Source organism: Leptodactylus fuscus, chromosome 11, assembly GCF_031893055.1.
Source record: "Leptodactylus fuscus isolate aLepFus1 chromosome 11, aLepFus1.hap2, whole genome shotgun sequence".
Taxonomy (NCBI): Eukaryota; Metazoa; Chordata; class Amphibia; order Anura; family Leptodactylidae; genus Leptodactylus; species Leptodactylus fuscus.
Genome location: NC_134275.1, coordinates 76,157,324 through 76,170,421, shown reverse-complemented (window position 1 = coordinate 76,170,421; position 13,098 = coordinate 76,157,324). Strand labels below are relative to the sequence as shown.

The window sequence follows — 13,098 nt, the reverse complement described above, 5'->3', positions numbered from 1 at the left end:
AGGAACGATAGGCTGTCTATGCTCTGCGGCTCGCTACGATTACGGCTTTTGTCATTCTTTAAGACCTTTACTAAAATCCAAACTTTAAAAAATGAAAACTCTTTTTCGTGTCGCCGTATTCTGACAGCCGTAACTTCTTATATTTCTAGGGACTGTATAAGGTTTGTTTTTGCAGGACAGGTTTTATTCTATTACTTATCCCGTGTAAGCCCAGACCTGGCAAGCAAAGCACTGAAAGAGGGAGAGAATGGGCAGTGCACGATTTAGTTCCACCCTCGTCCATTTCTCGTGTGCCCCCCATGCAGTATAATGCCCCTACAGTCACCCTGACATGGTGTGCCCCCATGGTAAAATGTCCCCCTCCAGTGTCCCCATAGTATAATGTCCCTCTCCAGTGTCCCCATAGTATAATGTCCCTCTCCAGTGTCCCCATAGTATAATGTCCCTCTCCAGTTGCCTCCATAGTATAATGTCCCTCTCCAGTTGCCCCCATAGTATAATGTTCCCCTCCACCTTACCCCACAGTATAAAGTCCCTCTCCAGTGTCCCCATAGTATAATGTCCCCCTCCAGTGTCCCCATAGTATAATGTCCCTCTCCAGTTGCCCCATAGTATAATGTCCCTCTCCAGTTGCCCCCATAGTATAATGTCCCTCTCCAGTTGCCCCCATAGTATAATGTTCCCCTCCACCTTACCCCACAGTATAATGTCCCCCTCCAGTGTCCCCATAGTATAATGTTCCTCTCCAGTTGCCCCCATAGTATAATGTCCCCCTCCAGTGTCCCCATAGTATAATGTTCCTCTCCAGTTGCCCCCATAGTATAATGTCCCTCTTCAGTGTCCACATAGTATAATGTCCCTCTCCAGTGTCCCCATAGTATAATGTTCCCCTCCACCTTACCCCACAGTATAATGTCCCCCTCCAGTTTCCCCCATAGTATAATGTTCCTCTCCAGCAGCTCCCACATTATACCTCCACAGTTTAATGTCACTCTCTACCTACTTCCACAGTATAATGCCTCCCTTTGGTTGCCCCTCTAGTATAATGTCCTCTTCCAGTTGGCCTTATATTTTATTGTTCCCCTCCAGCTTCCTGCACAATATAATGTCCATTCCATCTACTTCTATATTATAATACCCCTTCCAGTTGCCCCACAGTATGTCTTTCCCCAGTTGCCCCTATAGTGTAATGACCCCTCCAGTTGCCCCCACACTTTAATGTCCCCCTCCAGTTGTCCCATAGTATAATGTCCCCCTTCAGCTTTCCCCACAGTATAATGCTCCCTTCCAGTTTCCCCCATAGTATAATGCTCCCTTCCAGTTTCCCCCATAGTATAATGCTCCCTTCCAGTTTCCCCCACAGTATAATGCTCCCTTCTAGAGATGAGCGAACAGTGTTCTATCGAACTCATGTTCGATCGGATATTAGGCTGTTCGGCATGTTCGAATCGAATCGAACACCGCGTGGTAAAGTGCGCCATTACTCGATTCCCCTCCCACCTTCCCTGGCGCCTTTTTTGCTCCAATAACAGCGCAGGGTAGGTGGGACAGGAACTACGACACCGGTGACGTTGAGAAAAGTAGGCAAAACCCATTGGCTGCCGAAAACATGTGACCTCTAATTTAAAAGAACAGCGCTGCCCAGGTTCGCGTCATTCTGAGCTTGCAATTCACCGAGGACGGAGGTTTCCGTCCAGCTAGCTAGGGCTTAGATTCTGGGTAGGCAGGGACAGGCTAGGATAGGAAGGAGAAGACAACCAACAGCTCTTATAAGAGCTAAATTCCAGGGAGAAGCTTGTCAGTGTAACGTGGCACTGACGGGCTCAATCGCCGCAACCCAGCTTTCCCAGGATCCTGAATGGAATACACTGTCAGTGTATTCCCGTATACCCGATATATACCCCCGATACCCGTTCCAACGGTGTGCCCCCCCACCTTCACCCCAGAAATACCCTGCAAGTCCCCTAGCAATAGAATTGGGGCTATATACACCCACAATTTTTACTACTGGTATACAGTGCCATTGTCTGACTGGTAATTCAAAGAATATATTGGGGTTACGTGCACCCACAATTTTTACTACTGGTATACAGTGCCATTGTCTGACTGGGAATTCAAAGAATATATTGGGAATACAAATACCCTCATTTCTTGCTACTGCCATATAGTGCCAGTGTCTGACTGGGAATTCAAAGAATATATTGGGGTTACGTGCACCCACAATTTTTACTACTGGTATACAGTGCCATTGTCTGACTGGGAATTCAAAGAATATATTGGGAATACAAATACCCTCATTTCTTGCTACTGCCATATAGTGCCAGTTTCTGACTGGTAATTCAAAGAATATATTGGGGTTACGTGCACCCACAATTTTTACTACTGGTATACAGTGCCATTGTCTGACTGGGAATTCAAAGAATATATTGGGGTTATAAATACCCTCATTTCTTGCTACTGCCATATAGTGCCAGTTTCTGACTGGTAATTCAAAGAATATATTGGGGTTACGTGCACCCACAATTTTTACTACTGGTATACAGTGCCATTGTCTGACTGGGAATTCAAAGAATATATTGGGAATACAAATACCCTCATTTCTTGCTACTGCCATATAGTGCCAGTGTCTGACTGGGAATTCAAAGAATATATTGGGGTTACGTGCACCCACAATTTTTACTACTGGTATACAGTGCCATTGTCTGACTGGGAATTCAAAGAATATATTGGGAATACAAATACCCTCATTTCTTGCTACTGCCATATAGTGCCAGTGTCTGACTGGGAATTCAAAGAATATATTGGGGTTACGTGCACCCACAATTTTTACTACTGGTATACAGTGCCATTGTCTGACTGGGAATTCAAAGAATATATTGGGAATACAAATACCCTCATTTCTTGCTACTGCCATATAGTGCCAGTTTCTGACTGGTAATTCAAAGAATATATTGGGGTTACGTGCACCCACAATTTTTACTACTGGTATACAGTGCCATTGTCTGACTGGGAATTCAAAGAATATATTGGGGTTATAAATACCCTCATTTCTTGCTACTGCCATATAGTGCCAGTTTCTGACTGGTAATTCAAAGAATATATTGGGGTTACGTGCACCCACAATTTTTACTACTGGTATACAGTGCCAATTTCTAACTAGGAATTCAAAATGCGCAAGGCTCCCGGAAAGGGACGTGGACGAGGCCGTGGGCGAGGTCGGGGGAATGGTTCTGGGGAGCAAGGTAGCAGTGAAGCCACAGGGCGTCCCGTGCCTACTCCTGTGGGGCAGCAAGCATTGCGCCACTCCACAGTGCCAGGGTTGCTTGCCACATTAACTAAACTGCAGGGTACAAACCTTAGTAGGCCCGAGAACCAGGAACAGGTCTTGCAATGGCTGTCAGAGAACGCTTACAGCACATTGTCCAGCAGCCAGTCAGACTCTGCCTCCTCTCCTCCTATTACCCAACAGTCTTGTCTTCCTTCCTCCCAAAATTCCGAAGCTTTACAGAACAATAACCCAAACTGTCCCTGCTCCCCAGAGCTGTTCTCCGCTCCTTTCATTGTCCCTCAACCTGCCTCTCCACGTCACGATTCCACGAACCTAACAGAGGAGCATCTGTGTCCAGATGCTCAAACACTAGAGTCTCCTCCATCTCCGTTCGATTTGGTGGTGGATGACCAGCAACCCACCCTCATCGACGATGATGTGACGCAGTTGCCGTCAGGGCATCCAGTTGACCGGCGCATTGTGCGGGAGGAGGAGATGAGACAGGAGTTGGAAGAGGAAGTGGTGGATGATGAGGACACTGACCCGACCTGGACAGGGGGGATGTCAAGCGGGGAAAGTAGTGTGGATGTTGAGGCAGGTGCAGCACCAAAAAGGGTAGCTAGAGGCAGAGGCAGAGGTCAGCAGCTTAGGCGAAGCCAGGCCACACCCGGAATCTCCCAAGATGTTCCAGTTCGTACCCAGCCCCGAAAAACTCCCACCTCGAGGGCACGTTTCTCGAAGGTGTGGAGTTTTTTCAAGGAATGCGCCGAGGACAGATATAGTGTTGTCTGCACAATTTGCCTCTCGAAATTGATTAGGGGCTCTGAGAAGAGCAACCTGTCCACCACTTCAATGCGCCGTCATTTGGAATCCAAGCACTGGAATCAGTGGCAGGCAGCAACGGCAGGACAAAGGCCGCCTGCCGTTCACGCCACTGCCACTGCCTCTGCCACTGCCTCTGCCTCTGCCACTGCCACTGCTGACTGTGCTGGCGATGCACTCCAGAGGACGAGCCAGGACACCACTTCATCTGCCTCCGCCACTTTGTTGACTTCTACCTCATCCTCCCCTGGTCCTGTCTTATCTCCTTCTCCTGCACCATCAAAGGCACCATCAGGCGTTTCTTTACAACAACCCACCATCTCTCAGACATTGGAGCGGCGGCAGAAATACACTGCTAACCACCCACACGCGCAAGCCTTGAACGCCAACATCGCTAAACTGCTGGCCCAGGAGATGTTGGCGTTCCGGCTTGTTGAAACTCCCGCCTTCCTGGACCTGATGGCAACTGCGGCACCTCGCTATGCCGTCCCTAGCCGTCACTACTTCTCCCGGTGTGCCGTCCCCGCCTTGCACCAGCACGTGTCACTCAACATCAGGCGGGCCCTTAGTTCCGCGCTTTGCACAAAGGTCCACTTGACCACCGACGTGTGGACAAGTGCATGCGGACAGGGACGCTACATTTCACTGACGGCACACTGGGTGAATGTAGTTGAGGCTGGGACTGCTTCCCAAACTGGCCCGGTGTACCTCGTCTCCCCGCCTAACATTCCTGGCAGGGACACGAGAAGAACACCCCCCTCCTCCTCCTCCTCTACCGCCTCCTCCTCCGCCACCGCCTCCTCCTCCGCCACCGCCTCCTCCTCCGCTGTTAGATTGACCCCAGCTACGAGTTGGAAACGTTGCAGCACTGGCGTTGGTAGACGTCAGCAGGCTGTGCTGAAGCTGATCAGCTTGGGGGACAGACAGCACACTGCCTCCGAGGTGAGGGATGCCCTCCTCGATGAGACGGCAATATGGTTTGAGCCGCTGCACCTGGGCCCAGGCATGGTCGTTTGTGATAACGGCCGGAACCTGGTAGCAGCTCTGGAGCTTGCCGGACTCCAACATGTTCCATGCCTGGCCCACGTCTTCAACCTAGTGGTGCAACGTTTCCTAAAGAGCTACCCCAATGTTCCAGAGCTACTGGTGAAAGTGCGGCGCATGTGCGCCCACTTTCGCAAGTCGACAGTAGCCGCTGCTAGCTTAAAATCTCTCCAGCAACGCCTGCATGTGCCACAACACCGGCTTTTGTGCGACGTCCCCACACGCTGGAACTCAACGTTTCAGATGTTGAATACAGTGGTTGAGCAGCAGAGACCTTTGATGGAATACCAGCTACAAAACCCTAGGGTGCCACAAAGTCAGCTGCCTCAGTTTCACATCCATGAGTGGCCATGGATGAGAGACCTTTGTGACATCCTACGGGTCTTTGAGGAGTCCACAAGGAGGGTGAGCTCTGAGGATGCGATGGTGAGCCTTACAATCCCGCTCTTGTGTGTTCTGAGAGAATCCCTGATTGACATCAGGGATAACTCAGATCACACAGAGGAGTTAGGGATAGCATCCGATCCGTCACAGCTGGAGAGTAGGTCCACACATCTGTCCGCTTCACTGCGTTTAATGGAGGAGGAGGAGGAGGAGGAGGAGGAAGAAGAGTTGTCCGATGATGTGATGGTGATACAGGAGGCTTCCGGGCAACTTCGAATCGTCCCATTGTTGCAGCGCGGATGGGTAGACATGGAGGATGAGGAGGAAATGGAGATTGAACTTTCCGGTGGGGCCAGAGGAGTCATGCCAACTAACACTGTGGCAGACATGGCTGAGTTCATGTTGGGGTGCTTTACAACCGACAAGCGTATTGTCAAAATCATGGAGGACAACCAGTACTGGATCTTTGCTATCCTTGACCCCCGGTATAAAAACAACATCTTGTCTTTTATTCCGGTAGAGGGGAGGGCCAATCGCATCAATGCTTGCCACAGGCAATTGGTGCAGAATATGATGGAGATGTTTCCAGCATGTGACGTTGGCGGCAGGGAGGGCAGTTCCTCCAGTAGGCAACCAAGTTCTCACCGGTCCACACAAACGAGGGGCACACTGTCTAAGGTCTGGGACACCTTGATGGCACCCCCTCACCAAAGTGCCGCCACGGAGGGTCCTAGTGTCACCAGGCGTGAGAAGTATAGGCGCATGTTGCGGGAATACCTTTCCGACCACAGCCCTGTCCTCTCCGACCCCTCTGCGCCCTACACGTATTGGGTGTCGAAGTTGGACCTGTGGCTTGAACTTGCCCTATATGCCTTGGAGGTGCTGTCCTGTCCTGCCGCCAGCGTCCTATCTGAGAGGGTGTTCAGTGCAGCCGGTGGCATCATCACTGACAAGCGCACCCGTCTGTCAGCTGAGAGTGCCGACCGGCTCACTTTGATAAAAATGAACCACCACTGGATAGAGCCTTCATTTTTGTGCCCACCTGTGTAAAGCACCCCAACATGAAACTCCATGTCTGTACTCAACCTCTCCAATTCCTCCGCATCCTCATACTCATCCACCATAAGCGTTGCACAATTCTGCTAATACTAGGCTCCCTCCAACATGATTTCCCCCAACTCTGCTGGTTAGAGGCTCCCTCCACCCTGATTTCCACCAACTCTGCTGGTTAGAGGCTCCCTCCACCCTGCTTTCCCACAACTCTGCTGGTTAGAGGCTCCCTCCACCATGAATTTGCCCAAACTGGGCTGGTTAGAGGCTCCCTCCACCATGAATTGGTCCAAACTGGGTTTTTTAGAGGCTCCCTCCACCATGAATTGGTCCAAACTGGGGTTTTTAGAGGCTCCCTCCACCATGAATTGGTCCAAACTGGGCTGTTTAGCGGCTCCCTCCACCATTAATTGGTCCAAACTGGGCTGGTTAGAGGCTCCCTCCACCATGAATTTGCCCAAACTGGGCTGGTTAGAGGCTCCCTCCACCATGAATTTGCCCAAACTGGGCTGGTTAGAGGCTCCCTCCACCATGAATTGGTCCAAACTGGGTTTTTTAGAGGCTCCCTCCACCATGAATTTGCCCAAACTGGGCTGTTTAGAGGCTCCCTCCACCATGAATTGGTCCAAACTGGGCTGTTTAGAGGCTCCCTCCACCATGAATTGGTCCAAACTGGGCTGGTTAGAGGCTCCCTCCACCATGAATTTCCCAAAACTTGGCTGTTTAGAGGCTCCCTCCACCATTAATTGGTCCAAACTGGGCTGGTTAGAGGCTCCCTCCACCATGAATTTGCTCAAACTGGGCTGTTTAGAGGCTCCCTCCACCATGAATTGGTCCAAACTGGGTTTTTTAGAGGCTCCCTCCACCATGAATTGGTCCAAACTGGGCTGTTTAGAGGCTCCCTCCACCATGAATTTGCCCAAACTGGGCTGTTTAGCGGCTCCCTCCACCATTAATTGGTCCAAACTGGGCTGGTTAGAGGCTCCCTCCACCATGAATTTGCCCAAACTGGGCTGTTTAGAGGCTCCCTCCACCATGAATTTGCCCAAACTGGGCTGGTTAGAGGCTCCCTCCACCATGAATTGGTCCAAACTGGGGTTTTTAGAGGCTCCCTCCACCATGAATTGGTCCAAACTTGGCTGTTTAGAGGCTCCCTCTACCATGAATTGGTCCAAACTGGGGTGGTTAGAGGCTCCCTCCACCATTAATTGGTCCAAACTGGGCTGGTTAGAGGCTCCCTCCACCATTAATTGGTCCAAACTGGGCTGGTTAGAGGCTCCCTCCACCATGAATTGGTCCAAACTGGGGTTTTTAAAGGCTCCCTCCACCATGAATTGGTCCAAACTTGGCTGTTTAGAGGCTCCCTCCACCATTAATTGGTCCAAACTGGGCTGGTTAGAGGCTCCCTCCACCATGAATTGGTCCAAACTGGGTTTTTTAGAGGCTCCCTCCACCATGAATTGGTCCAAACTGGGGTTTTTAGAGGCTCCCTCCACCATGAATTGGTCCAAACTGGGCTGTTTAGCGGCTCCCTCCACCATTAATTGGTCCAAACTGGGCTGGTTAGAGGCTCCCTCCACCATGAATTTGCCCAAACTGGGCTGTTTAGAGGCTCCCTCCACCATGAATTTGCCCAAACTGGGCTGGTTAGAGGCTCCCTCCACCATGAATTGGTCCAAACTGGGGTTTTTAGAGGCTCCCTCCACCATGAATTGGTCCAAACTTGGCTGTTTAGAGGCTCCCTCCACCATTAATTGGTCCAAACTGGGCTGGTTAGAGGCTCCCTCCACCATGAATTGGTCCAAACTGGGTTTTTTAGAGGCTCCCTCCACCATGAATTTGCCCAAACTGGGCTGTTTAGAGGCTCCCTCCACCATGAATTGGTCCAAACTGGGCTGGTTAGAGGCTCCCTCCACCATGAATTTCCCAAAACTTGGCTGTTTAGAGGCTCCCTCCACCATTAATTGGTCCAAACTGGGCTGGTTAGAGGCTCCCTCCACCATGAATTTGCCCAAACTGGGCTGTTTAGAGGCTCCCTCCACCATGAATTGGTCCAAACTGGGTTTTTTAGAGGCTCCCTCCACCATGAATTGGTCCAAACTGGGCTGTTTAGAGGCTCCCTCCACCATGAATTTGCCCAAACTGGGCTGTTTAGCGGCTCCCTCCACCATTAATTGGTCCAAACTGGGTTTTTTAGAGGCTCCCTCCACCATGAATTTGCCCAAACTGGGCTGTTTAGAGGCTCCCTCCACCATGAATTTGCCCAAACTGGGCTGGTTAGAGGCTCCCTCCACCATGAATTGGTCCAAACTGGGGTTTTTAGAGGCTCCCTCCACCATGAATTGGTCCAAACTTGGCTGTTTAGAGGCTCCCTCCACCATGAATTGGTCCAAACTGGGGTGGTTAGAGGCTCCCTCCACCATTAATTGGTCCAAACTGGGCTGGTTAGAGGCTCCCTCCACCATTAATTGGTCCAAACTGGGCTGGTTAGAGGCTCCCTCCACCATGAATTGGTCCAAACTGGGGGTTTTAGAGGCTCCCTCCACCATGAATTGGTCCAAACTTAGCTGTTTAGAGGCTCCCTCCACCATTAATTGGTCCAAACTGGGCTGGTTAGAGGCTCCCTCCACCATGAATTGGTCCAAACTGGGTTTTTTAGAGGCTCCCTCCACCATGAATTGGTCCAAACTGGGGTTTTTAGAGGCTCCCTCCACCATGAATTGGTCCAAACTGGGCTGTTTAGCGGCTCCCTCCACCATTAATTGGTCCAAACTGGGCTGGTTAGAGGCTCCCTCCACCATGAATTTGCCCAAACTGGGCTGTTTAGAGGCTCCCTCCACCATGAATTTGCCCAAACTGGGCTGGTTAGAGGCTCCCTCCACCATGAATTGGTCCAATCTGGGGGTTTTAGAGGCTCCCTCCACCATGAATTGGTCCAAACTTGGCTGTTTAGAGGCTCCCTCCACCATTAATTGGTCCAAACTGGGCTGGTTAGAGGCTCCCTCCACCATGAATTGGTCCAAACTGGGTTTTTTAGAGGCTCCCTCCACCATGAATTTGCCCAAACTGGGCTGTTTAGAGGCTCCCTCCACCATGAATTGGTCCAAACTGGGCTGGTTAGAGGCTCCCTCCACCATGAATTTCCCAAAACTTGGCTGTTTAGAGGCTCCCTCCACCATTAATTGGTCCAAACTGGGCTGGTTAGAGGCTCCCTCCACCATGAATTTGCCCAAACTGGGCTGTTTAGAGGCTCCCTCCACCATGAATTTGCCCAAACTGGGCTGTTTAGAGGCTCCCTCCACCATGAATTGGTCCAAACTGGGTTTTTTAGAGGCTCCCTCCACCATGAATTGGTCCAAACTGGGCTGTTTAGAGGCTCCCTCCACCATGAATTTGCCCAAACTGGGCTGTTTAGCGGCTCCCTCCACCATTAATTGGTCCAAACTGGGCTGGTTAGAGGCTCCCTCCACCATGAATTTGCCCAAACTGGGCTGTTTAGAGGCTCCCTCCACCATGAATTTGCCCAAACTGGGCTGGTTAGAGGCTCCCTCCACCATGAATTGGTCCAAACTGGGGTTTTTAGAGGCTCCCTCCACCATGAATTGGTCCAAACTTGGCTGTTTAGAGGCTCCCTCCACCATGAATTGGTCCAAACTGGGGTGGTTAGAGGCTCCCTCCACCATTAATTGGTCCAAACTGGGCTGGTTAGAGGCTCCCTCCACCATTAATGGGTCCAAACTGAGCTGGTTAGAGGCTCCCTCCACCATTAATTGGTCCAAACTGGGCTGGTTAGAGGCTCCCTCCACCATTAATTGGTCCAAACTGGGCTGGTTAGAGGCTCCCTCCACCATGAATTTGCCCAAACTGGGCTGGTTAGAGGCTCCCTCCACCATGAATTGGTCCAAACTGGGTTTTTTAGAGGCTCCCTCCACCATGAATTTGCCCAAACTGGGCTGGTTAGAGGCTCCCTCCACCATGAATTTGCCCAAACTGGGCTGGTTAGAGGCTCCCTCCACCATGAATTGGTCCAAACTGGGTTTTTTAGAGGCTCCCTCCACCATGAATTTGCCCAAACTGGGCTGGTTAGAGGCTCCCTCCACCATGAATTGGTCCAAACTGGGGTTTTTAGAGGCTCCCTCCACCATGAATTTGCCCAAACTCTGCTGGTTAGAGGCTCAATCCACCCTGATTTTCAAAACAAATGTTGGTGCCAACCTCAACTTACTACAAGGGCCAAATTCACTGCTGGTGACAAGCTCTCCTCACTGCAAGTGCCAAATACACATGTTTCAAGGTGTTTTCCTACTGTCAGAGAGGTGGTATTGAGTGTGTAAAGTGTGTAGTTGTTAGGCTGTGATGTTGGGGTAATAGAGGGTCTTTGGTGTGTTAGATGCCCCCAGACATGCTTCCCCTGCTGTCCCAGTGTCATTCCAGAGGTGTTGGCATCATTTCCTGGGTTGTCATAGTGGACTTGGTGACCCTCCAGACACGGATTTGGGTTTCCCCCTTAACGAGTATCTGTTCCCCATAGACTATAATGGGGTTCGAAACCCATTCGAACACACGAACATTGAGCGGCTGTTCGAATCGAATTTCGAACCTCGAACATTTTAGTGTTCGCTCATCTCTACTCCCTTCCAGTTTCCCCCATAGTATAATGCTCCCTTCCAGTTTCCCCCATAGTATAATGCTCCCTTCCAGTTTCCCTCATAGTATAATGCTCCCTTCCAGTTTCCCCCATAGTATAATGCTCCCTTCCAGTTTCCCCCATAGTATAATGCTCCCTTCCAGTTTCCCCCATGGTATAATGTCCTCCCTAGTTGTCCCCATAGTAACATCCCCAGCCATCTGTAGAGGGCGTCTACTGTAACTCCCATTTCACACCTCAGATAGCACAGTCTATATTGGTCGCAACATCTGTTTGAGTAGAGGGAGAAGGTCCCTTTTATTAGCCCACAGGGTGCACCCATGATGCTACTGTGGGGAGTCAATGGGTTGCCAGTTCCGATGGTAGCCAGAGCCTCACAATGTCCTCCAGTTCTACCATGTACATAAGCCACTCCACATAGGCCATGCCACAGTCATGTTAGTAAAGAAAACTAGTCATTCCACTAAAACCAAGCCGTCATACTGCAACACTGATGTGGGGTTACCATTCTGTCCCCCTTGTCCATAAAATAATGAATACAAGTTCTGCAACACATTAGATATATCCCAAGATAGTGCCAAGAAGAATACAACTCAAATACAATACAAGTTATGGGCGTCGAATGTCCTGAAAGTACCAGAAAGTACCAGTCTCTGCCCTGCTCATGGGTCACGTAGGGTTGGCTAGGGCTTTAGTAAACTAAACAATTCCATACACTTCTTAACTCTTCCATGCCCAGGAGTCCAGTGTTCTTCTAATTTCTGTAAATCTCAACACCTGCTGTGCTGACAATCAGCGGCTAAGGGGTCACGGTGGTCAGATGGGCGTTCTTTACATTGCTCTCTACACCTGCACATTGTACATTAGGTAGCCAAATCATTCAGTAATGTGAGATATCAACTAACTGTGTATCTAAGGTTTTCTTCATGTGTGATACTGTCTACTGAGCTGTATATGCAATCCTTGTCACTGTCTACAGTGTGGTGTATCTGGGCAGATCACTTAGGCCCACACCTATATTCTGATAAGTTTCCCTGCCAGATGCCAGAAGTAACGACACCTCTCCAATGTCTTAATCCTCCATTGTTACTGCTGATCCTGCACTTATATCAGTTCCTATCACTCTGACCCTAAATTTGTCTGTTACAGGTCGGTTTCAGGTGCAGACTCCAGTTACAGAATTGGTGTCAGAGGTGGGATCAGACATTCTCTTGCCGTGCACCCTGACCCCAGGGCTGGCTGCGGCAGGACTGGAAGTGCGCTGGTTCCACAAAATCTTTCACAATGTAGTCTTCTTGCTTCAAGATGGAATTGAGGGTCGGCAGCAGCAGAGCGCAGATTACCGGGCCAGAGTACTCATGGAGAAGGGGCCCATCTCTGGGAATTTATCTCTTCTTCTGCGCAATGTTCGACTTTCTGATGCTGGGAAATATCACTGCTTTGTTGAAAATTCTACCGCAGGAGACTATGAAGAGGATACCCTAGAGCTCAATGTTGTGGGTTAGTCTTTACCATCAAGTCAACCATAGCTGGGTTCAATGGGGCGTTTTATGGCATACAAGGCACACAATGCACTGCTCTCTGTTAACTAGAAACAGCTTTGATTTATGTAAGTAAATTGTAGAAGATAAACTCTCTATGTTGCCCACAGCAACCAATCACAGCGCAGCTTTCATTTTCCAATACTGCCACCTGAAATGTAAGCTGCTCTGTGATTGGTTGCTGTGGTTTTCCATTACATAGGTTCATAAATCTTCACCTGAATGAAGAGGAAAGTATTATGTAATAAGGGATAAGAGGAGAGAAGTGTTTACACGAGGATGTACCGTGTAATGAGAATTGTGCAATGTTAGGCTATAGCTCAAATAAGATGGTTTCCTCT

General features: G+C 49.9%; 1 protein-coding gene across 1 annotated transcript in view; it reads left to right on the top strand.

Moving 5' to 3' along the window:
• The window catches only part of LOC142184881 (butyrophilin subfamily 1 member A1-like), a 30,829-nt gene that overhangs the window by 588 nt on the left and 17,143 nt on the right, over nt 1–13,098 (top strand). The window contains exon 2 of the mRNA XM_075260007.1: nt 12,366–12,716. Within this exon, the coding sequence (XP_075116108.1) occupies nt 12,366–12,716 (351 nt within the window). The remainder of the gene's footprint in view (nt 1–12,365; nt 12,717–13,098) is intronic.